A 25,574-nucleotide genomic window follows, 5' to 3' on the forward strand; every position below is an offset into this window, starting at 1 on the left:
GTCTAATTACGAATGAATCATGTATCACTATGGAATGTGCTCACACTAGGCAGTGTATTTGACGAATTTATGATCGAAATTATCTTACCCAAAGCCTTAGAATTTCCACCTTTTATAAAGTTACAAGCGTCATTTTACCACAACAGAATTTTAACCACTGTCAGTGACAATGGTAATAAGACAATCTGAAAGTTTGGATTTTGTAGCGTTGGTCATTGCATTTGTATTTGCATTTATATTGAATAAGTATGTCTTTATCTTTTTCTCTGAACGTAATCTGGAATCAGGGGGTGTTTATATGACACCCCGGCGCGACTTTCATTCCGGTACGAGATGAAAAAGTCATACCATGGCGTGTTCACTTAAGCCGTTTCTACTGGGGTGTGAGTTTTATACTGCCAGAAAAAAGACTTTGAAACGAACATATGTTTGTACCGGAATGAAAATCTCGATCTGGTGCAGCAACCGGGGAGAACTCGCACTTGTATGACATTTTGTGGTGCTATCTTGTAAACGAACTCAGAGACACAAGAGGGAATGAAAGACGCCCCGGTATCATGAAATCACCCCTTGTTCGGTGAGTATATTTGTTATAAGATTGCAGATCATTCTTTTAAAAGGTTTAGATAAAAAATCAGTTCGGTTATTCCGACGTTAAATTCAAGTCCTTCAAAATGCTACTGTTTAGAAAACATGATGTTTACCAAGTCCGCATATTGCTGTGGGCTGAGCAGACATTACAATTGAACAAATCCTGTAATCAACCCCATGAAACTGCACTCTGAGGGAAAGGATTTCTACGTCTAACTTAGCTATCTTTCAGGAAGAGGCAGGGGGTATTTTTTCTAGTCTGGGAAACTTTTAAAAGTATTGTATTTCCTGGTTGTTTCAGCGATATTATTTTTAATAACTTTCAAACTCAAATATAAGTCCTGATCCTTTCATTTTATCTTTGAACACTTTATCAAACAACTGGTTCTGTTCCTCAGTAAAAAAGTATTTCCATCCTCCTGCTTGACCTTTTCGAATAAAGCCATCCCCCTTCACTCCTTTCAACTAACTGTAATTCGTGTGACCAGAGCCCTTCATGGCACCAAATGAAGTTTGTTGGAAGATGAGGTCACGTGTTTCTGGAGAGAGTTCTCTACCAATAAACCTTGCTATCTTTTGGACAGCCTCCGCTGGATCCTAAGTAAATAACACATCTAGTGATGTTTAATGTGTATGTTTAAAATTTACCAATTGCGTTCTTTAGTGCTAACATCATATAACTATAACCATTTAACATTTCATTGATGGTAAGACCATCTTTTTCCTCTAGTCACACTCAACAAAATCTTTTTACATCATTTGTGAGACTCGCATAAGACCTTGAACATACACTGTACGTTGATTACTTTAACGACATTGACCTCCTTGGGAGTTATAATTATTTATGAGATTGAGGAAAATAACTCCAACATAAAAAATGGTTTCCTTTCTTGCTTCCAGATTGTTATAGATGCACTTGTGAATGTTTGAAAGTGCTTGCCCCATAGTACTATATTATTCCTGCAGTCATTGTTAAATGCTAAGGGAGGGGGAGGGACACTCCGGCGTAGAAGAAACGACACGGAGTGTCGCTCGAGGAGACCGAACACAGATCTCTCGAGAGGGTGGTGGGGCGCAAAGTTTGGCTGAAGATCTTACAATTGACTCTTAATACTGCAAAACGTGTGACCGTCAAAGCGGGAGCAGCTTAAATAGCGTTGCTAAACCAATCAGGGAGCGGCCCGGAGGCAGCATTCCTATTCGCACGGGGAATTGACTTGCATCCATAATAAAGTACTATGCAAACGACTTTGAATAGTTGTCCTCTCGTTTTCGCCTGTTACCATAACTCTTTGAGACACAGAAAACGTTTTCTTCGCATTAATCAGAAATTTACTATTTTTCTCCTCACCTTTCTCCTGTCTTCATACTTCAGAAATAAAATGTTAGGATCGTCTCTGTGCTTTCACCAGCTTAGCACGTGATCAAACCACACACCGTATATGACTGGAAACAAAATAAATAGTCTCACATTAAAACATAGGATTTTAACAATGTATATGCCTTTTATTTCGTTTACCTGCCTTTCGATAGCTCGTTTAGCCCGGTTAATGTCTATTAAGGTAAACTATATTTGACTTCTTGTTTCCTATTGAAGATTTGCAGTTTAGCTGAACATTTTTTGCCCTCGAGTTTTGAAACACTTTGACGATTAGACTTGAGGTGCTTTCCATTTGTTAGAACTCGAATATACTGGTCTGGCCAACCAGTTCTGACTAATGGAAAGTGCCCTTAATTGGATAATTATCTCGGGTCACGCCTGGGATTCACATCGGAGTCGATTGGCGTCAGCTCTGCATCTGCCCGCCAATAGATCAAAGTAATTAACCAATCTCAACGTGCGTAGTTTCTCGGTTATTGTTTTAAAATAAGTCGATTGAATAATTATCAATGCTTCACTTTTCTCACTTGATTCACTTGGAATCTTAATCTTTTGTCACGAGACTTTGCTGTACAAGATGCATGAAGAATGCCATGTCTATACTGATAGACCATCACAAAGAGATTCAAAAGTCGCCAACAAAGTTACTAACGGGCAAGTAGAAGTTTCACGGGGTTTAAAATTTACACACATTACATTACTAACCTCTCCCATTCATAAAACGTTCAAAAGCCTCATCCCAAGTAGGAATTTCCTTCATGAAAGGCATGTTACGGCAATGATGATACAAAGACACACAGACATCTTTGGGATTGCGCATCATGTAAATGTAGCGAGGTTTGGTCTCTTCATCGCGACCCTTGGGAACCAAGTCATACGGTAGATGCGTTTTGAATACACGTGGAGCGGGGAAGCTTGTGAACATCATCTCTACAGACTTGGCATCTTCCACAGAGTAAGGGTAAGATTTGATAGGAAGAATCATTCCTTCAATAGATGGCACTCTTACATCCAATCGACGATCATCGATTTTGCCATGGTTAATTATCTGCCACACTATTTCTTGAGTCCATGTTGAACCTGTCAAAATAAACCAGACCCTTAGGGCGGATAAACATGATACAAATCAAGTGTTCGCCATCTTTGCATCTACTATACAGTCACGAATTTCCTGTCAAAGCAATTTCATCGCTAAAGATCAGAGCGTCTTCACTATAACTAATGCGCAAAATCGAGGAAGTAATACTATTTTGGAACTCATGGACTCCGTTGATTATACACGAGACACGGCCGGTATGGGAATCAATAGCAATGTTCCAGTGTATCCGCATTCCCACCCCCATCCTAATCTCCCCGAGTGCTGGCTAGCTCGTTATGATCCCCCTCCCTTCGATATTGCAACTCTACAGACGTTGCGCCTGTTGAAAGCTTAACTTTCTAGACTAGCCGTTTTGTACTAGAGATCGGACGTGACATTGCGTGACAAGCCGAACGTTCTAGATAAGTCGTTTTGTATTGTTTTGTAGCCCGGATGTGACATTGCACGAATTGTTGTGCCCCCCTCTAGGGGTTGTAGAAACATGTGCTCGAAGAATAAATATGGAGTCCAAACATGGTGACCCGCGACGTGTTTAATCGCTAGCCTCGAGTGTTGTTTACTTTCGTCTGTCGCCAACGCCGATCGAAATGAAGACGAAACAAATTGATCAGCTGAGGAGAGCCCGCACTGGGTTGAGAGGCTGGATGAAAAGGGATTTCGACGCTGTTAGAAACATGATTGAGTCCGACTTGCCTGAAGTTACTCGAGTGGAGGAAAAACTCGATTCGATTGTTGCGAGATTGCAGAAAGCCGAGGATCTGCAGATGGAAATCGAGAAGCTCTTGGACGATGATACTCAAGTAGGAGATGAAGTGGAAGCTCAAGGACCATGGTTCGATATGGTAAGAGAACGAATTCATGATGTAAAATTATGGTTAAAGAACAGCCAAAAGCAAAATGAAAGTGCGAAGCTTGAACCCATTGCTCCATCACCAAAACATACGTCAAGTACGCCTAAAATTAAGTTGCCAAAGACTGACCTTAGGAAATTCTCGGGCGATGTGTTGGACTGGCCAGAATTTTGGGACATTTTCAGAGTAGCAATACATGATAACGTTGAAATACCTACCGTGCAGAAGTTTGTTTACTTAAAGTCCCTGCTATCTAACGAAGCCGCAGGATACATTGCAAACATCAAAACTGAAGAGGCAAACTATGAAGTCGCTGTACAACGCCTGACATCACGCTATGGCAAGGATGAAGTGCAAAAAAATCGCCTAATGACTAAACTAGCAGACATGAAACCACTTGAACAATCCAATAAAGCTATGAGAGATGCATTGGATGAGCTTTGTGCAACTGTGCGAGCGCTTGAAGTACAAGGAGTTACTACTGAACAATATGGATCCCTTTTGATGCCTTTGATCGAATCAAAACTTCCCAAGGATTGGAGATTGGTGTGGGCCCGAGAAAAAGCTGGCTTATCAAAGGAAGATGTGACATTTTCGAAGCTGCTGAAATTTTTGGAACAGGAACTGGAAATCCGAGAGAGTGCTGACCAGCCTGTTGAGGTAGAACAGCACCAGTCTATCGAAAAAGAAAAAACTTTGTTGCCAACTGCATCTGGTTTAATGGCTAAATCTGTAACCTGTACCTTTTGCAAGGGTCCACATAGTCCTAAACAGTGCTCTGTACCTATGTCGGTTGATGATCGCTTTAAGAAAGTGAAAGAAATAAGGGCTTGCTTTCGTTGTGCTCGACGTGGACACCGGATGGCCGCATGTGGGTTTCGAAAACCATGCCCGTGTGGGAGAGGATCCCATATCCCTCAGCTATGCAAGACTGGTGGAGTGAAAATTCCAGAAGTTCAAAACCCCACTCCAAGTACCAGTAACCCACCAAACCACCCAAGTTGGAATCCTGCTGCCCCTCCTTATACACCAGCTAACCAGAGTCATTTGCCACCGTCGTCTCAACCTCCAAACGCTGCTGTAATGTCTTCCGCTAAGAATGCTGACATCAAAACTGCTGGCGTGATGATGAGAACTGTGTGTGTTGTTATTGGGGATGTGGCTGTAAGAGCACTGTGTGACACTGGGGCCACTTTTACAATGATGTCTTCATTTTTGGCGGCAAATGTACCAAAGAGAGTTGTGGGCAAACGTCATTTGCGGATTGAGACACTTGGAGATGTGCTGGAAGGCGAATTCGATGTTGTTGAGGTGACTGCAAGAGGAGTAAATCTTCCAAATACCTTTACCTTCCAAGCTGTAGTGATGGATGAGTTGTCTGGTGTCTTTGAGAGGGTGGAGCCTGAGTCCTATCGAGCCCTTCAAGAGGTTGTTGGTGGTTGTCCAGTCCTTGCTGATCTTGCTGGTCCTGGTACAGATAGCATTGGTATTGTGTTTGGCGAAGATTGCTATGACACCATTGTCCAAGGTATGACAGTTAAATTGAGGAACGGCCTCAAAGGAACACCAACAATTTTTGGGTGGGTCCTTCATGGTGGAAGTGGATCCATTCCATTTGCGGGTGTGGCTGCCAGAGCTCATGTCCATGCATTTCGAGCCTCTGTTCATGAACAACTTCAGAACTTTTGGACTTTGGACCACCTTGGTGTTGCACAGGAGGAGGTGTTGGAACGAGACCTTGAGCAGGAGGTAAAGAATGCTATCCAACGCGATGAATCTGGGAAGTATGTTGTGTCGTGGCCTTGGATTCCTCAAGCCCGAAAGCATTTAGCACTTAACAAGGCCCTTTGTGAAACAAGGCTTCGTCGCATGGTGAGAAAGTTGACGCCTGAAGAGTACACAGCATATGACACTCAGTTAAAAACACTCCTCGAAGAGGGTCACATTGAGCTGCTACCAGAAGCCTGCATTCCTCAGTCCTATCTTCCACATCGAGGAGTTGTTAAGCCTGATCGAGAGACAACTAAACTGCGTATTGTACACGATGCCTCAGCTAAGTCTGAAGGAGGCCTTTCTCTTAACGATGCCCTTGAGAAAGGACCAAACCTTTTACCGCTGTTGTGGGGCATACTTCTCCGTTTCAGAGTTGGCAAAGTTGGTGTTGTTGGTGATCTTGAAAAGGCATTTCTCCAGCTGTCGCTTCGTGAGGAAGACCGAAATGTTTGTTGCTTCTTGTGGCTCAACCTGCAAGGGGAGATCGAGGTGTACAGATACAAGAAGGTTTTCTTTGGTGCCAAATCCTCACCATTTCTGCTGCAAGTAGTCCTAAAACAGCATTTAGAGGGTTTCATCGGTGAATCAGAAATGGCTTCCCAACTTCTTCGCAACCTTTACATGGATGATCCGGTGAACTCAATGGAGAACACTGAGAAAGCAAGGGAGTTCTGGCATGAAGCAGTGCGTATCTTTAAAGATGGTGGCTTTAACCTGCGGAAATTTCGATCCAACGATGAAAATCTGCTCCATGAGTTTTCAGACAGCCAAGTGCAGCAACTCCACAAAGTACTTGGGGTTAGTTGGGACTTAAAATCTGATGAACTTCTTCCACTTGTTGATCTGGAAGATATGGTACCCAAGAAACTTACAAAGCGAGAAGTGTTGTCCTGCCTGTCTAAGATTTACGACCCATGTGGGCTAGTGAGCCCTGCTGTCACTCCATTGAAGATTATTGTCCAAGACTGTTGGAAAGAGAAACTTGGATGGGATGAGGAAGTTGACCCGGATTTGCGAAGGCGTATCGAAGAGGTATTGAAAGGGTTCTCAGGAGGAAACCATCTGAGAGTAAACCGATGGTTGGGAATAACTCCCTCTCAGTGCAAGTACACAAAACTGTCACTTCATGTTTTCTGTGATGCCTCCTCCAGAGCCTATGCTGCGGCAGCCTACATTCGTGTTGCAGACACAAATGGAGACGTAACAGTGAATCTTGTTGCTTCGAAATGTAGACTTGCCCCACCGAACGGAGACACGATACCTCGCCTAGAACTTCTTGGTGCCTTACTAGGAGCTCGACTTCTGAATTCACTGAGACTGGAGTACAGCGGTGTCCTTAAGATTGATGATGAATTCCTTTGGACAGATTCCAGTGTTGCTCTCTCGTGGATAAGTCAAGGACCGCGCGTGGGTGGAGTGTTTGTAGCTAACCGCGTGGAAGAGATTACTGCTGTTGGTGGAGTGTGGTCGTGGGTTCCAACAGATGAAAACCCTGCGGACTTACCTACTCGGGGTATGACGGTAGCTCAGTTGTCTGGCGCGAAGATTTGGTGGAGCGGCCCGGAATGGTTGAAACGACCTGAGGCAGAATGGCCGAAGCATCCAAAGAATGACACAGATACTGCATTGCTGATGATGGCCGTAGCTGACAATCAAGAACCCAAATATGTGGAGGAAATTGTTGACCCAACCCGAACGAGCAAGTACCTTCGCACTTTGAGAAGTGTTGCCTGGATGCTACATTGGCGCAAGTCTCCTAAAAACACCCAAACTATGCTGACCTCAGAAGAGTTGCAATATGCCAAAATGGTCATCCTGAAACAAGTGCAAAGAAAGTTTTTCTGGAGGGAGTTAGAGTCACTGGAAAATGGCCAACCAGTTTACCGCCAGTCTAGTCTGCAGTCCTTACACCCGTTCTTGGAAGGAGGATTAATCAGGATGGGGGGCCGATTGCAACAAGTGGAAGCGACCTTTGAGGAACTCCATCCAGTGCTAGTTAAGAAGTGTGGTGTTGTCAACCAATTGGTGCTTCATGTTCACGAACAAATGCAACATGCTGGTACTGCGACAGTTATTTCAGAACTGAGACGCCAAGGACTTTGGATCCTGCGCTCTAAGAAATCAGTCTCATCTGTGATACGGAAGTGCAGGAAATGTAGCAGGTTCTTGGCGGCTCCTGCATCTGAACAGACACCTCCTCTACCTAGGTGTCGTGTAACTTGCAAGCGTCCCTTTGAAACTACTGGCATGGATCTAGGAGGACCGTTATACCTGAAGGATAACAGCAAGGTCTGGTTCGTAGTATTTACCTGCATGTCAGTTAGAGCCATTCATTTGGAACTTGTGACGTCGTTGTCTGTAGAAGCGTTGACTCAGGCACTGCAGAGATTTATGAACAGAAGAGGTGTCCCTCAGTTGTGCATAAGTGATCATGGATCAAACTTTGTGGCGGCAGCTAAGTGGGTTAAAGAGAAGAATCTTGACATGAAGTGGCAATTTGTGGTGGAACGCGGACCTTGGTGGGGAGGAGCCTGGGAGAGGTTAGTGGGCATTGTTAAAGGCCTGCTACGTCGTTCGTTGGGCCATGATGTGCTTTCCTGGGAGGAATTAGTAACCGCTCTAACCGAGGTGGAGAAAGTCATCAACCGCCGGCCTATCACTTACTTGTGGGAGTCGAGCGATCCTGGTGGTGGTGTTCCTATCCCTTTGTGTCCTGAACAGTTCCTGTTGCCACCGCGAGAAGACTTCAAAGAAGAAGAAAGAGAACTGAACATCTCAGATGAATTTCAACGGAGAAAAAAGTGGCTTTCCTCCATGAATGACATCTGGAAGAAAGAATACCTACATCAAGTGCTGGGTTCACAGGGGGAAGTTTGGAAGACATTGCCAAATCCTTTAAAAGAAGGAGAAGTTGTCCTTGTAGCTGATGACAGAGAAAAGCGTCTAAATTGGAAGATGGGGGTTGTCCGGCAGCTGATTGTTGGCAGAGATGGAAGGTGCCGTGCTGCGACTGTCCAGGTGAAGTCGGGATTGCTAAACCGACCAATTCGCAAACTGTACAAATTGGAGCTCTGTGCTGAATCTGACAATCTCCCGCCCATTACAAGCTCACCAGAGAGTACTGAAAGAGATAATGGGATTTTAGACAGCGAGGCCGAGACGATGGAGGATGTTGATGAAGAAGCTGAACCTGAAGTCACCCTTCCACAGAGGACTCGGAGAGGGAGAGAGATTGTTCGTCCAAGTCGCTATAAGGACTGACCAAGTCGCTATAAGGACTGACCAAGTCGCTATAAGGACTGACTAAGTCGCTATTAGGACTGACTAAGTTGCTTTAAGGACTGATTAAGTCGCAACATGCTACCGCAAGTTGCGAGGTGGAGGATGTTGAAAGCTTAACTTTCTAGACTAGCCGTTTTGTACTAGAGATCGGACGTGACATTGCGTGACAAGCCGAACGTTCTAGATAAGTCGTTTTGTATTGTTTTGTAGCCCGGATGTGACATTGCACGAATTGTTGTGCCCCCCTCTAGGGGTTGTAGAAACATGTGCTCGAAGAATAAATATGGAGTCCAAACAGCGCCATTAAGAAAAACTTTCTAAATGGTAAACGAACCTGATCTGGGGAAGGACACTATGAAGATATCATCCTCTCTGGCAGGCAATCTTGTTAAAGCTTCCACCTTTTCTTCTGTTATTCCCTGACCGCTTTTGCCATGGAATACCATGAACCATCACCATGTCATCCATAATTACGAGAGGTTACTGTATACTGAAAAAGTAACATATTTTGCCGCCATCTGTAACAGATCTGGTAAAAACCCAATGTGGTGATTTTTAGGGGTTCCTCCCAGATGACACTCAGATGACATTTGATCTAACTGGGCCTAGTCTGCGAACACAGACATGTTTCCAGTCGTCGCTTCTCACCGCCAAAAAATAATAATATTGCTCTCCGCCGAAAAATAATGAAATTTTTTGGCGGAGATAAGCGACGAACAAGGACCGCGGAGCTGGGGGGCTGAGGGGCTTAGCCCCCCAATATTTTCAAAAAAATAGAGACTTTCTAAGAAAAAAGTCTCTAAAGTCCCCCACTTCAAGTCACTAATCAGCCCCCCCCCCCCCCCCCCACCACATTGGAAAAATGGTCCGCAGTCCCTGGCGACGACCAGAAAAACGTCTGTTTTCGCAGGCTTGACTGCCCCTGTCAGCTTTGAGAAAAGAAAACTGGTCCGTTTTATACGTTCCTCCTTAGTGGAAGGTGCTGTCTAAGGAAAAAAATGTCGGTCGAGCCCCTGGTCATGTTTGTTTGTTTGTTTGTTTGTTTGTTTGCGTCTTTGTTTATTCATAATAGTGTATCAGTAAACTGTAGATCATAGACTGGTTTTCATCAGAACGCTAATTTCCACCAAGCCGATGTCAAATAGTCCTTTGCATCTAGTTACTTTAGATGAAGCGAGTTCCTTCCCGTTGTTTTTTCCAACTCGGCAAAGGCGTTGTGGTACATGTCGGCAAGGTTAAGAACTTATAGAGTGCGCTCTTGATGTTATGCTAGTCACGCAAAGCTTTCGGTGTTCAATCAATTGAACAATTTGACGGAATCCTGAATTTGTACTCAAATAACCGTAAATCTGCACAGAAACCACACGAGAAAAAGAGAAACGTACAACTTAAGTAAATTATTTAGACGTGTTTTATCAACCATTTTTCCACATCAGTGCAAGTTTTAGTATTTTGACGATTGCGCAACACACAATACGGACGCTTATATTTCTAGCTTGGGGCATCTTTGAGTTTATAAACTAACAAGGAGTTAACAAGCAGAATGACCGTTTAGTTTCTGACCTTCTAAGACATATGGAACCCTTCTAGAAACATGGATTCGATCGATATACACTGTAATTGAATACAGACTAGAACCTGTCACGTCGTCATTAACCAGAGAGGATAATTCATCGTCTCTCGGTAACAATTCTCTTTTAAAAGACTGCTGCTTTGTGTCACATTGGGAATAAACATTGATGTTCAAAATATCGCTTTCTTCGCAATATTTCACATTTTAAGTAAATGCATCGCATACGTAGCTAAAATTGAAGCGATTCTGCTTCTTTGGCATGCTATACACATCAATCAGTACCGGGCAATCAGTTCGCCGTTGGATGAATCCTAATTTAATACCACAACTGAAAACAAACACAAATCGCTGATTCCCGTATACCGGACTGTGACGATATAAATGCCTAAAAAAAAGGAAAAGAAAAGAAAAGGCAAGACGTCTTTACCTAGCAATCTTAGTTAGTTTTTGAATAAAATGTAATGTCATGTCACCTGGAATCAGTTTCTCGAGCTTTCCATATTGAGAGTCCGGAGTGAGTTTTCTTCATTTCGTGTCCCCAGCATAAATTGTTAAGTGTCATGGTCAGAAAAAATCAAAGAAATTTTGACCACAGCCAAAAACTCATACTTTGTCTGTTTGAGGGCCTAGGTATGTAACTGAAAGATATGAAGTTAGTTTTTCGAAATATTCAATTTTACGGCAGAAAACCACAAATAACGGTAATCGTACCGGAAGCTCAAATTTCACTTCTCGACAATCCGAAATTTCACGCTTTTCAGCTTCTTGCTACCCAGACGTTTCAACCGCTGTAAACCTTTCCTTACCTTAGTTGCATAGATTGACTCTTCCTTTATTGAAATATAGTTAGTATTTTTATCTCTGATTATTTCTGAGCCAGCTGAGCCTCGATTAAGTAGACACATTTTTCTCATTTAGGAAAAAGGCTAAAATAATCCAAATTCAGTGAGGAAAAAAAGCTGACCGGTAGTGCTTCAAATCTTCTGATATTTTAGCCAAAGAGAGTCCAGTCGTTGAATTTTAGGTTTATGGTTTCAAAAGTGTAGGATCTAGTAGCAGTTTTTAACAAAGGTCGATCAAAGGTCGACAAAATTACAATTCCGCGGCTTTGAAAAGAAAAACTGAAACACGTGACACGAAACACGCAATAGAGTAATTTGTATATTTTTTGGGCAAAGACAACACGGTAAAATTAGCTTTGAAGTTTTATACGTTTGAGACTTTAGGAAAATAGTATTTATCCTAAAGATTTCCTACAATAGAAGAAATACCAAAAATAACAGCACTTGAACTCTCCCTGATGTTTGTCACGCACGAGCGACTTGGAGCGGCGAATGACAAAAATATTTTCCATTGATTCAAAGTAAGTCATATTCTGAAATAAGAAAAATTTAATTTCTTTAAACTTTGCCCACCAATCTGTCTTAACTAAAAAACGAAACAGCTTTCATATTTGCAAATATCGCAAGAAATATTTTTTTTTAAGAATTACATTCAATTGGACCACGACCGGCCTATTTTTAGCAATGGCGACAACTGAAAATAGGAAAAAACGTCGAGTCACCGCTTCGAAAATTTATGCTCCAATTTTAGGAATTGTCTTAACTCTTCTGGAATAAATTGGACCTTTATCTGTATAAAGCACGCAATTTTAGTTCGTTAAAAAGAAACAAACAATACGGAATATTTTTGATTTGAAGTGTACTTGGCCATCAGACGCCAACGGCTCAAAAAAATTGCACATTTTCAACGGGTCATTGCGCAAAAGTCCAACTACTTCCGCATTACATTTGTTTCCATACCAACTAAAAAGAAGTCAAAGAGTATGGAAATGGAAAATATGTTGTGGTTTAAGCGAGCTTTTAGTGCAACCAGGCGGCAACTTGGCTTATGTTGCGAACATGTTTTGTTTACATTGCAACAGCGGGCAGTTGCTCACGCGAAACCAATTTAGCATAAACAACACAATATTTCGTAAACATTGTAACCTTACAAAACTTTATATCCGCTCACACAATAAAACATCATTTAAAACTCGAAAACCTTAGCAGCTAGCGAGTCAGCAAAAAAAATACTGTCGCCTACCTGCAAGCCGGTGAGACAACAAAATTCATTGTCAGGTCCGCCATGGCCATGTTATTGGATTCCACGTTTCTTTCTGGTTTTCGTCAACCATAGTATCCGCAGAAAGTTTCAAACGGTAAACATAACACACATAACATAACATACCACATGATTGTGATAACTGAAACAAATGAAAGAAAGTTGCGGGCAACACATCCCAAGAAATCAATCGATCACAACAGATCGGCTTGAACAGTTGATTGAAAGTTGCGTCACGCAATCTAACCTGAATCCAACTGCCTTATGGGCGAACTGAATAATTATTGTCCAAGAATCGGACTGTCCAAAATATCGGCTCTAAATATTTTTAACAGATGTATATGTCCTCGTGTGCACCATTTTGGTATGTTTATTAGAAACGAAGCTTACGTTTTAAGCTGAAAACGTATTTAGCTAAAAGAAAACTCAAACAGTCCTATTCACGGACGGGTTTTTTCATTCCCCGGTTGGGCGGGTTCGTTAAGGGGGGAGGGGGGGGGTGTAATAGAGCTCAATTGACCTCATCATCTATTCCTTCTTACGGAGAAAGAAGTAGGGTGGAAATTATCAGAAGGATAGAAAAACCCTGCACATTTTCTGGCCACACTAAAAATATAGCCAACGAAAAAGTGAACAAGACATTTTTGCCTAGAAAAATTTTCCACTCAGCCATTAAAGGAAATCTATAAGCTTATACTACCGTAATGTGAGATACGTTTACAAACCTGATCTTGTCGGCCATGTGCACATTTAGCACATCTCTGCTTCTAATGGCTTTTTTATCACCACGGTGAGTGGGATATTAGAAAGGCCCGTACTGTTTTGAATATTTCCTATGAAAAACTAGAATGGCGATGCTTGGGACTTATATAATTTCGCCTTTCTTTGATGAAGACAATCCAAATACACCTGCTCTTGCAAAAACTAGTTCGTGCTCTAACAGAAATGCCACGAAATTAAATGGTTTCCTATAAGATCATTGCAGTCTCCAAGACGAACGAGCTCGGTTATCCCCTTCGATTGCCGCAACTTCCTCTATACTTTGAAGTGTGAAACAAAATGCGCAACTCCTCCATTTGTTTTGTAAGTTGATAATGCTTCGCGAGAACAACAACAAAGTATGGATGACAAGTGCGTGGCGGCGTGGTTTGTAAAGACTTATTTTTGTTCCACTTTTTATTTCTTTCTTACTTACCTTTATCGTTTTTTCAGAACAATTTATTATTTTGAAAAAGCGGGTTTTTTTGTATTTGAAAAGCGAGCCTAAAATTTCAAATTTGGAAGCATCCAGATGTAGGAAGGAAGTGGTCGAAAACAAGATATCAAACAAATACGTCGGTCAAAAATATTTACAGCCCATATTTTGGACAGTCCGATTCTTGGACAATAATTATTCAGTTCGCCCATAAGGCAGTTGGATTCAGGTTAGATTGCGTGACGCAACTTTCAATCAACTGTTCAAGCCGATCTGTTGTGATCGCTTGATTTCTTGGGATGTGTTGCCCGCAACTTTCTTTCATTTGTTTAAGTTATCACAATCATGTGGTATGTTCAATGTTATGTTATGTGTGTTATGATTACCGTTTGAAACTTTCTGCGGATACTATGGTTGACGAAAACCAGAAAGAAATGTGGAATCCAATAACATGGCCATGGCGGACCTGACAATGAATTTTGTTGTCTCATCGGCTTGCAGGTAGGCGACAGTATTTTTTTTTTTTGCTGACTCGCTAGCTGCTAAGGTTTTCGAGTTTTAAATGATGTTTTATTGTGTGAACTGATATAAAGTTTTGTAAAGTTACAATGTTTACGAAATATTGTGTTGTTTATGCTAAATTCTTTTCGCTTGAGCAACTGCCCGCTGTTGCAATGTAAACAAAACATGTTCGCAACATAAGCCAAGTTGCCGCCTGGTTGCACTAAAAGCTCGCTTAAACCACAACATATTTTTCCATTTCCATACTCTTTGACTTCTTTTTAGTTGGTATGGAAACAAATGTAATGCGGAAGTAGTTGGACTTTTGCGCAATGACCCGTTGAAAATGTGCAATTTTTTTGAGCCGTTGGCGTCAGATGGCCAAGTACACTTCAAATCAAAAATATTCCGTATTGTTTATTTCTTTTTAACGAACCAAAATTGCGTGCTTTATACAGATAAAGGTCCAATTTATTCCAGAAGAGTTAAGACAATTCCTAAAATTGGAGCATAAATTTTCGAAGCGGTGACTCGACGTTTTTTCCTATTTTCAGTTGTCGCCATTGCTAAAAATAGGCCGGTCGTGGTCCAATTGAATGTAATTCTTAAAAAAAAATATTTCTTGCGATATTTGCAAATATGAAAGCTGTTTCGTTTTTTAGTTAAGACAGATTGGTGGGCAAAGTTTAAAGAAAATAGATTTTTCTTATTTCAGAATATGACTTACTTTGAATCAATGGAAAATATTTTTGTCATTCGCCGCTCCAAGTCGCTCGTGCGTGACAAACATCAGGGAGAGTTCAAGTGCTGTTATTTTTGGTATTTCTTCTATTGTAGGCAATCTTTAGGATAAATACTATTTTCCTAAAGTCTCAAACGTATAAAACTTCAAAGCTAATTTTACCGTGTTGTCTTTGCCCAAAAAATATACAAATTACTCTATTGCGTGTTTCGTGTCACGTGTTTCAGTTGTTCTTTTCAAAGCCGCGGAATTGTAATTTTGTCGACCTTTGATCGACCTTTGTCAAAAACTGCTACTAGATCCTACACTTTTGAAACCATAAACCTAAAATTCAACGACTGGACTCTCTTTGGCTAAAATATCAGAAGATTTGAAGCACTACCGGTCAGCTTTTTTCTTCACTGAATTTGGATTATTTTAGCCTTTTTCCTAAATGAGAAAAATGTGTCTACTTAATCGAGGCTCAGCTGGCTCAGAAATAATCAGAGATAAAAATACTAACTATATTTCAATAAAGGAAGAGTCAATCTATGCAACTAAGGTAAGGAAAGGTTTACAGCGGTTGAAACGTCTGGGTAGCAAGAAGCTGAAAAGCGTGAAAGTTCGGATTGTCGAGAAGTGAAATTTGAGCTTCCGGTACGATTACCGTTATTTGTGGTTTTCTGCCGTAAAATTGAATATTTCGAAAAACTAACTTCATATCTTTCAGTTACATACCTAGGCCTACAAATTGACAAAGTATGAGTTTTTGGACTGTGGCCAAAATTTCTTTGATTTCTTTGATTTTTTCTGACCATGACACTTAAGTTAAATTGAAGGCGTAAGCTATGTCTGGGAGAATGGCAGGAGCAATTATTTCCTTCCTTTCTGGTGTCACCGCTTTATGTTGTGCTGAATGCAGAGAAACTTGAAGATAGTCAACGTTATGGATTCCTGTTTCTGCTGGTATTCATATGGCGCGATAATCGTGACCTTCATAATAGAAGTGACCTATTTGCGTGATGAATAGAAAAGGCCAATTCGACCAAAAATAGGATGTGGGACGATAGAATGCAGAGGGCCACACAAAGTTAGAAAGACTATGGCACTGTTCTTTGCCGGATCTCACGTAGCTTGGAGATGCATGTACTAGAACTCACTCGAGGTGTATAAAACAGTAACTTCAGTCAATGCACGGGGACGACACTTTGTATTGGACAAATTTAATTGGGTTTGGCCGATATTTCGACTAGTCAACTAGAGCTAGAGCTGGCCCTGTAGAAGACTAGTTGACTAGTCGGAATATCGGCCAGACCCAATTAAATTTGTCCAATACAAAGTGTCGTCGTGCTAGCCGTGCATCACTTTAAGATACTCAGGAATAGGAGTTGCAGGCAACTCCGGAAGTAACGGGTTCGATTCGCCTGTATTGCACGGGATAACTTGCAACAACGATTTTTGCGCAACAATGTTTCGCGAAAAATCGAACACCGTGTAACATGATATCGGGTGCGATTTTTTGCGCAACTTTTGACTTGGCAACGCGTTGCGAGTTTTTGCCGTGTGACTAAAGTCAAAAATTCACAACGTGTTGCCAACATTGTTGTGCGAAAAATCGTTGTTGCAATTTGTCCCGTGTAACAAAACATTAAGCGTGAAACGTTTCGTTCGATATTTAAGCCGATTTTTAGGCGCTTTAATTGGACTCAATTCGTTGATGTCAGGTTTAGAAACAGTCTTGGGATCGCAGTCGTTACTTTGAGGTAGTCAAAGTTCTGCGTCCAGTCGACAAAGTTAAAAACACGTTACGCACCTTCAAACGGCCTTTTACAATATAACGAAACACGAACTACAACTTCAAAACAAGTTTGATCTCGTACCCGCGGGTACCCTAGTAAGCCTTGACTGAGTAAGCGCATTTCCAAAGAGGCGACTGACTGCTGACCTAAATATAGATCAACAGTGACGTTGTTCTGAGATATTACATGTAAATTTTAAACATCTTTTGGTGTTTTCTCTGGCTTCCCCCAAGAGAATGACCTTTAAAATGTGAATCGCTTCCTCTTTTGGTTGGTCGGCTGATTTTCTACAAATCCTACTTTTAAATTTTCATGGCCTTGCCGACCAGTTTTTCTGGCAATAAAGGCAAATAGAAAACTGCCATCGAAAATAAAACTTACTCGGCAAATTGAAACAAGTCAATCGCGCAAGAATTGAAAATATCTTCAGTCTAATACAAACGTCTGAACACTACATAAAACTTTAATTTATACTTGTCTCGTTGGCAGTGAATCCTCGCCTACGCATTTGTTTGTGTTACGCAGAGCTGACGTCTTCCACGACCAACTTCGCTCCCGGAATTATTTTTATTTGTTCAGAGTCTGTCCTTCTCAGTTTCTGCTAAATTTAGCACAATTCGTGGAATCAATATCATATATAGTATTTAACCGTGTTCCTGTTACGTTATCACCGATACCTGGATACCAAGGGGGTTTCCCGAAAATCGTGCGGGGTTTTCCTTTATACTGAGAGTCATTGTTTACAAAACAAGTGATACGTGTGTCAGAGATACGTGTGCGGGCAAGTATTGAATGAATTGTGATAGGGAATTAACCGCTCTCGGATCTTATCATTAACCTTTGCAAGATGTTTCCAATACGTATTTCTAATATTATTTCCGTGGGGTTTTTTTAATAGCAGGTGACTAAAAACATTTGAAAATGAAACTTTTTTCGATGACAAAACTTTCAGTTTTCTTCCTGGGTAAACCACCGTTTAATAAAAAATTCGTGGATTTATTGATCGTCGAGAGACATTTCAGTTTCGTCGTCACCGGCCTCAGCTACTTTTCAGTTCATTGTTGCCAACTGAAAAGCGAATTTCTCTTGTCTGAAGATGGAAAGGGAAGGGAGAGACCTTATTATCCAGTATTCTCCTGAGCTTGTTAATGATGTCATTCCAGTAGATATGCTGCCATATTTATCTTGCTTAACGTCGAGTGACAAGGAAAGGATAAAATGCGAAGAGGCGAACCATGGTCCTAGGCGAGCTGCTCAAGAATTGTTGTGTAGAATTGTTCGAAGACCAAATAGTTTTCAAGAATTCATAAGAGCGCTCAGAGAAACCGGCTGTGGACATTTAGCGGACCTTCTCTTTCCACAGGACGAAGGTAAGTAAAAATCAGTTTAGCCAGTGTTACAGGGAATTTTAATTTCCGGCTCCATTCGAAGATAATGTTTTTATCGGTAAAAGAAGATACATATGAAATGAACAAAAATATTTAATATCCTCCTATAGCTACCATATTCAGAGTATAAACATACACTATAATTAAGAATAATCCCTCAACAATTACGGATGTAGATTCGCTGAGAACCATTTACTTGTGTTTTCATTTATTGTTAATCTTCTACTGAGCCTAAAATAATTACAATGCACCTACAAGAATATTTTTCATGTATACAAAATGAAAAGTTTCAGAAATCCAATTTGACCGAAATAATTTGCGTTCTGTTTCTTAAAAAATATTGTATTTTACACCATAGTTATGCCCTTGTCAGTAGTCAACATGAATTTCATTTTCTACAATATCGGTTTTAAATTCTAGTGGGGTATCTTTCCTGTCGTGTTACGTTAACATTTTACCTCTTCATTACACAGAAGCTCCAGAGGATGACATAGGAAACGAAGGAAATATAGAAGCATTTCATAACCAAGTAAGATATATAAGTACAAGTCGTTTCAAGTTTGTCCCAATGTTTAAGTTTGAAGTAATGTTGCTTTTAGCTGTAGTATTTTCCAAATAAATGCTTTCACTCCTTTATACTGATCTACGTTGCTTTTTGGCCAGATATCTGATATATTTGGGTTTCATCGCCATTGTATGTGAACAACTCCCTGTTTATCTCTATGTAAGCACTCACGTATCTAAACTGCCTTCCTTGATACAAAAGTTCCTTTTTAATCGACTCGTTCGCTGCTAAAGCTAAACTGGTTTCTAAATGGTCGCTAGCCATATCAATGTAATTGCTCGATTCTGAATTTTAAACCTGTCGTCCATATATGCGCACCAAATCTCTCTATGGTCACTTCTAAGTCCGGATTCAAAGTTAACACTAGTAGGTAATTTGCTGAAAAAAAAATGCAATCTATGTTCCGTAATAATTTGTAATTCCATTTGGGACCAGCAGAAAAAATATGGAAACCAGCCTTAACTCGACAACAAAACTGCAGTGGAATAATGTACAGCATGCTACCAACGAATAAACAGTTCAAATGAAAGTGAAAGGAAATTTTCAGGGAAAAACACCCATTTGAAGGGACTATGTTACGGGGATTTTGCAGATTTTTGGTCTAAACGGAAACATTTAATTGAAGATATCACCTTGATTTGTGTATAGAAATCAAACTTCGACTATAAACATTGATTTTTTTAAGGCGCTTGGAAACAACTTAAAAACGTTGGCCCTTCTTTTTCAAATTGCAGTCCATTTCCATCCGCAGCCAAACGCGCTTTTAAACAACTTTAGCGCTCTAAAATAGCAATTTTTAATAAAAATGGACCATTATTTTTTCAGTTTCCTATAGCACAAATATAAATTGTAGCTGTTCAAAAATCCGTTTAAATCCCTAACATAGTCCCTTTAATGATGAGTATTGTGTTCCACAGGTTGTACTTGAGGATGTCAATCACTCATGATTGCCCTAGCAACAGAAGAAAACTAATAACAGGTAAGTTTTAAAACATCTTTACATGCTGAAGTCAGCACAAATTTTCCTTTCTTTTATAATCAGGTCATTGTCATGATCTACCTACAGCATAAAAGGTAATGAGGTTTCTAAGAATTATAAATCATCCCTTGAAACAGAAACACTATAAGGGACGTGACTCAGCGGGTTGCAAGTTGTAATTGTCTTATTAAAGGTTTGCAAATTACTCGTCCTTCTAGAAATACCTTAGCGTTCCCAAATGTGTTGTGAACGTCTTAAGCCCCGGCAAAACGATCAAAAATTTTCGTCCAACATTGTTCTGTCGCACACAAAAACGGGTGGCTAAACCAATAAACATTTGCTTGTGAAGTGAAATGTTGGATGAACGGCTGATTGAGCCAGATCAAACTTGGAAATCATGGTAACGGTCAAACGTGCTCTTCCAAAACGATGTTGGACGAAAATGTTTGATCGTTGATGTGTAGTTTTCCAAGATTGTTCCCGAAAACTTTTCGTTTGAAATCATACCTTAACTATACTTTTTATTTGGGAAATTTGTGGTTTATACGATAACGTGAAGTTTTGCTTCTTGCTTTTTTGATTTTTTTGGACATCATTCGTGAGCATGTTTTCATTATTCCTTCATGTACATTTAAATTTCAAATGCAATTTTTTACATCAATGGTGTTGATGTCTTTTTCAGGGAACTGGAACTGGTGGTTTACAAGCAAATTGTTTTATAATTCATTTAGCTCTGCGTGGATCGCAGAGTTGATGCTGGGAAGCTGCTCTTGATAATTTATGCTTATTGTTACATTATGTATCTACAAACTGAAACGATTTATTCCAGATTCAAGCAAAATTGCAACAATTTGAACAGCTGAGTTGTAATTATTTGCGAGCTTTATCCTCGATAGAAACGATGACGGCTTTTATTACAATTTACCTGTGGTTGTGGATTGGTATTGTTACTGTCTTTTCACCTGGCCATCTCTTGTTACTGCGACCAACTTACGTGACTGCAGTCAAGTATTTCTTTGTGTAAAAGAGCGTGCAAACAGGTCTTTTAAGTGACATTGTTCGAATGAGCTACATCCCTCGTTGGCATGTCCTATTTTGCACGCACCATAATTTGTGCCTGGTGAAATTGTTGAATGGATTTTTGATGTAGTCATTTTTGTAATTAATCGGGCGTGGCCGATTTATAGTTTACCCTTTGGTCGTCCTAGAGCGTAGTCTCCTGGCGCGGCCAAAAAGACGGGGATAGCTTGGGGTTGCTACAAAACCGCTACGGGTGACGCATACCGCAATGGTTTTCATTTTAGTTTTGACAGGAAATCGTTGCAGGCACACTTGGTCGACTTTTGGGTTAATGTGTAATCAGGTTGTGTTTTTTTGCTTCGGCGGAAGGACAGAGAAAAAAGCTTACGGGGCAAAGTACAGTATGGGGCCCAGTTCTCGGCCACTTTTGACGTAAACTTGTATTTCTTACCTCAGAAGAACCGCAGGAACTTGAAATTTCTCCCAGAGCTAGCTACATTATTCAGCTTTTTGGTGTAAAGCTATCGACCGGTCAAAAATTAATTTGCCCGAGCAATAATAAAAATAAAAGCTCCATTTGTGGGCCCAGTTCTCGGCCACCTTGGCCCAGTTCTCGGCCACTTTTGACGTAAACTTGTATTTCTTACCTCAGAAGAACCGCAGGAACTTGAAATTTCTCCCAGAGCTAGCTACATTATTCAGCTTTTTGGTGTAAAGCTATCGACCGGTCAAAAATTAATTTGCCCGAGCAATAATAAAAATAAAAGCTCCATTTGTGGGCCCAGTTCTCGGCCACCTTGGCCCAGTTCTCGGTCACTAAAAAGCTTGTGCGTAATTATCTATAAAAAAATGCTCAATTAATTTTCACAGTCATAAAATCACTCTGTAAACCTATTTATACTATATCGATCCCAAATTATTTTTATGATGCTTTGTTTTACTTTAGAAAAGAAGGATTTTAACGCGCCTAGTTGCCTATGTGCAGGTTCTGGCAAAACCGCATTGTGTGACCCGTGCATTTAGATGGTTTATTTTGCAGTGAAAAGGTCTTGAAAGATTTAGGTGTTGTAGAAATAATAGACAAGACAAGAGTCAGCTCAAAACTTAGAGATAAGATTGAACTTTATTTTTAAAACATTTATTTCTTTCATTCTGGCAGCAGCAGATGAAATTATATTAAAAACCAAGCGCTAAGCTGTGATAGCGAGCAGGGTGGCCGAGAACTGGCAAATACGCAAACGTCGCAAGAAAAAATTTCGAAGTAAATTAAGACCAAAAAATACAACGGTTCAACAAAAAGTTAACTAAAGCAGAAAGCTGAATTATTCTACGTTTCACATGCCAAAAATTAGCTCGTATGGTGGGGGCTTTTGGATAAAATACGAATTTAACTACATCCATGAATTTGGAGCCGTAAACAAACAACTTTTTCGGGAATGCAAATTCACCTACCTCCGCGTAAACTCGACGTGTGAGCTTTCTATATCGAATTGAACGATCAAACTCAAGATACTTAAAGCACATGAATCAGTCTATCGTTTGAAGGAAATACCTTTTTCTTTTGATTCAACTGGAGTGTGAAAAAACGCGTTAAACACAAAGTGGCCGAGAACTGGACCCGGCCGAGAACTGGGCCCCATACTGTACTGATATTCACCATTGTGAAATTGCACTTACTTTGACAAGTTAAAGTTATTTTTGTAAATGAAAAAGGTAACGTCATTGATGTCACGCAGTGTTTTTTTTAGCAAACTAGATGGTTTGCTGGTTTCTGACTATGAATGGGGGTGTGATCTTGCGGTATATTTTTTGAGCCTGACTCCGCCGTAAAACTTTTTTTTTATTTAGCAAGAACTGTGTCGATTTTCATTTCTGAACAATTGGTCGTCAAGTCGTTTGTCACAAAGAGTAGAATGTTTGTACAGCATGTTTTGGAATTATTTTAGATTTGGTTAGTAAGACGCTTCTGAAGACCTGAGCAAAACATTGGGAATGTACAGTATTAATAGGAACTTGAATGGAATTTTTCACAAGTTGGATAAAGGTATCAACTGAAAAAAATGGAATTCAAAATGAGAACTTGGATTTTGTTGTAATTAAATTTTATCGCGGATTGGATGCATAATATCACGGCTTTGAAAGTCTTCAAATAATTAGAAAGGTTCCTTTCTTCCTTTTGATTTTATTGTTATTTTCATGTATTGATTATTCGAAAGTGGTTTTCGTTGATACGAAAAAAAAACGGGTTTTCAATGAATTGCTTGAAGTATTTTTAGACGTGATAATATTGGCTTAATCAAATTACATTGTGCACGAAATATTTGTTATTCTTTTGTCTTGAAACATCGAGGAAATTGAAATTTTTGTTTGACAGTAGTGTATGAAAGGCATTTTATAGAACTGAATAAAAAATAAGAAACATTGATAAAGGTTATTTCAAAGATTTATTTTGCCTGATTTTGAAGGGTTTCAGGAGTTTTAAAGAGTGCTGGTAAACGGCTGTATGTTGTTTGTGATTACGGATCTTATTTAGTTTCGAACGCTCTAATTTTTGAAAGGTTAAAACAGGTTAAAACCGGGCGGTTTCATGAGTTTTTTGGGTAGAAAGGTACGGTGGTGGTCAAAAAAAATGTTTAGAAAGGAATGACTGTAGTAGCACGTAAGTCGGAGGTTTGCGTGAGTCACGGGGTATAGTATGCGTGAGCTGGATTTCCGGCGTCATAACGGCATGTTTTGTTTACTGAAAGATACACTCGACGTTTAGTTAGCTTAGTCGGCTTGGGAAACTATTTTAAAAATGAATGTTGTAATAGTTAATTAATAGTAATCTAGAATTAACCCACTCTCGATTGGAGTCTGTTCTGGATTCGCGCTACCTTTTCGCCGCGAAGGAATTTTGTAAAATTTCGCTAGTGGAAAGAGGTACTGTAAGAACAGTATCAATAACTCAAAAGGAGGAACTTCTTTGTAGCTCTGAATTAAGACGTATGATAAAATTTTAGAATAAGAAACTTTCGATATATGGTTTTCATATTGTTTTTGTCAATTTCCTTTTGTGGCAGATTTTTTGAGAATCAGCTTTTCTTTCGTGTGATGACAGACACAGGACAGAACGAGAGGTGGATGAGAAAGATGCCGAAGATGAATAGGCACCGAAAAACGACAAGAACCGTCAAGGACTTATCTTTAGAGGGCGGGAAGTTTTGGCATACTGTATTTCGAGGACTGGACTGGACTAGTAAAACGCGGACTAGTAAAACGCGGACTTGTAAAACGCGGACTAGTATAACGCGGACTAGTAAAACGCGGACTAGTAAAACGCGGACTCAGGTAAAACGCGGACTTGTAAAAGGCGGACTAGTAAAACGCGGACTAGTTAAACGCGGACTTGTAAAACGAGGACTAGTAAAACGCGGACTTGTAAAATGCGGACTTGTAAAACGAGGGCTTGTTAAGCACGGACTTGTAGAACGCGGACTTGTAAAACAAGCGCTTGTAAATCGGATAAAACTAAACGGTTTAGCGAGCGAAACAATTTGTGTTTGAAGCTCTTGTGTGTTTCTTCGACGGCATATTTCTAGCTTTTTTGAGCACTCTATGGTCTGTTTTAGCGTGGAGATGTTTTTGCAGTATAGCACATGTTCGTTCTGCAAACCCCTACTAAAATAACGGGATTGATGCTATGAGTTGTGTGCATATGTTTCTTTCTTTCCACTACTTGACGTCTGTTGAGTGCAGTCGTTTGTATTGCTCGCACGAGGTAGAACGGGGCCCGTCCAGAAATCAACAGTCAATCGTAAATAAAGGTGACGGGCCTACACGACTCCTACGTTCGTGACATTAGAATATTTGCCGTTAAATGTTTAAATTCGGTCTTTCGACCTTATTTGCTTCTGACTTCTTTCTGAGGGTACTGTTTTAATTTGGGGGCAGTATGTGGTAAATAAAGGTGACGGGCCTACACGACTCCTACGTTCGTGACATTAGAACATTTGCCGTTATATGTTCAAATTCGGTCTTTCGACCTTATTTGCTTCTGACTTCTTTCTGAGGTTACTGTTTTTTTGAGACATTATGTATTGAAGAGAGCCGCAAGATGATTGTGGCCAAGGAATTCGAAGTGTCTAGAGGCGTTTTACAAGTCCGCGTTTTACTAGTCCGCGTTTTACTAGTCCAGTCCAGTCTACAAGTTAAAGACACATCAAGATCACCCCACTGTGAATTGCCATAGCACAGACAAAATTATAGTCAATATCTTATGTGTTTTTAAGAGAATTACATAAGAACCAAGGCATGTCTTGTCTTGCCTTACATTGACATGCAATAATTTGGAAATACTAAGCTCGTAACAGTTTAAGACAGAATCCATCAGGAATTTGAGTAACATTAATTTTAGTTACGCAAAAATTGAGCACCAGAATAATTTAAATCCTTGTGTTCTTTCATACCTTGTTAAAGGCTTGACATGTGATAACACCAACATAACACCAACAACAGTTCTTTATCAGTGGGGATTGAAGAAAAAAATGGAAACATCATCACACAGTTGACCCCCATGCAAAAACACTCCAGGATGTCACGGGACTGTTTGGTGTCCGTCTGCCAATTTCTAACTTCAAATTCCAATGTTAAATTCACATTAAATTTTCAATATTTCTCAGTTGTCTAAATTTTACTAATTCTTTTAAAAAAAACTATCACCTGCCAAACATCCCCAAAAATCACTCAAAAAATTACAAAATACCGCAATACA

At 40.2% G+C, this 25,574-nt stretch overlaps 1 protein-coding gene and 1 pseudogene across 3 annotated transcripts in view; one reads left to right on the plus strand and one right to left on the minus strand.

Annotated features, from left to right (window-relative positions):
• Positions 1-736: 736 nt before the first annotated feature.
• On the minus strand, positions 737-9,445 carry LOC144633484 (sulfotransferase 1B1-like; annotated as a pseudogene). The gene is made up of 4 exons (XR_013567068.1): positions 9,312-9,445; positions 2,678-3,052; positions 1,943-2,037; positions 737-1,188 (listed from the first exon to the last, which is right to left on the minus strand). The product of XR_013567068.1 is annotated as a sulfotransferase 1B1-like (transcript).
• Positions 9,446-17,788: 8,343 nt separating this feature from the next.
• LOC144633552 (mitochondrial antiviral-signaling protein-like) overlaps positions 17,789-25,574 on the plus strand; it is an 85,880-nt gene continuing 78,094 nt past the window's right edge. The window contains exons 1-4 of one of the 2 annotated variants that reach the window (XR_013567069.1): positions 17,789-18,239; positions 18,731-18,786; positions 19,740-19,801; positions 20,484-20,552. Coding sequence is in view for 1 of the 2 variants with exons in the window: in XM_078492402.1 (XP_078348528.1) it covers positions 17,966-18,239; positions 18,731-18,786; positions 19,740-19,769 (360 nt within the window). In the remaining variant the exon portion in view is untranslated. Of the gene's footprint in view, positions 18,240-18,730; positions 18,787-19,739; positions 19,802-20,483; positions 20,960-25,574 lie in introns of those variants that run through there. The other variant, XM_078492402.1, reaches the window with a different exon arrangement.

This window comes from Oculina patagonica, chromosome 1 (genome assembly GCF_052425735.1).
Source record: "Oculina patagonica isolate OP01 chromosome 1, crgOcupat, whole genome shotgun sequence".
In the NCBI taxonomy this organism is placed as follows: Eukaryota; Metazoa; Cnidaria; class Anthozoa; order Scleractinia; family Oculinidae; genus Oculina; species Oculina patagonica.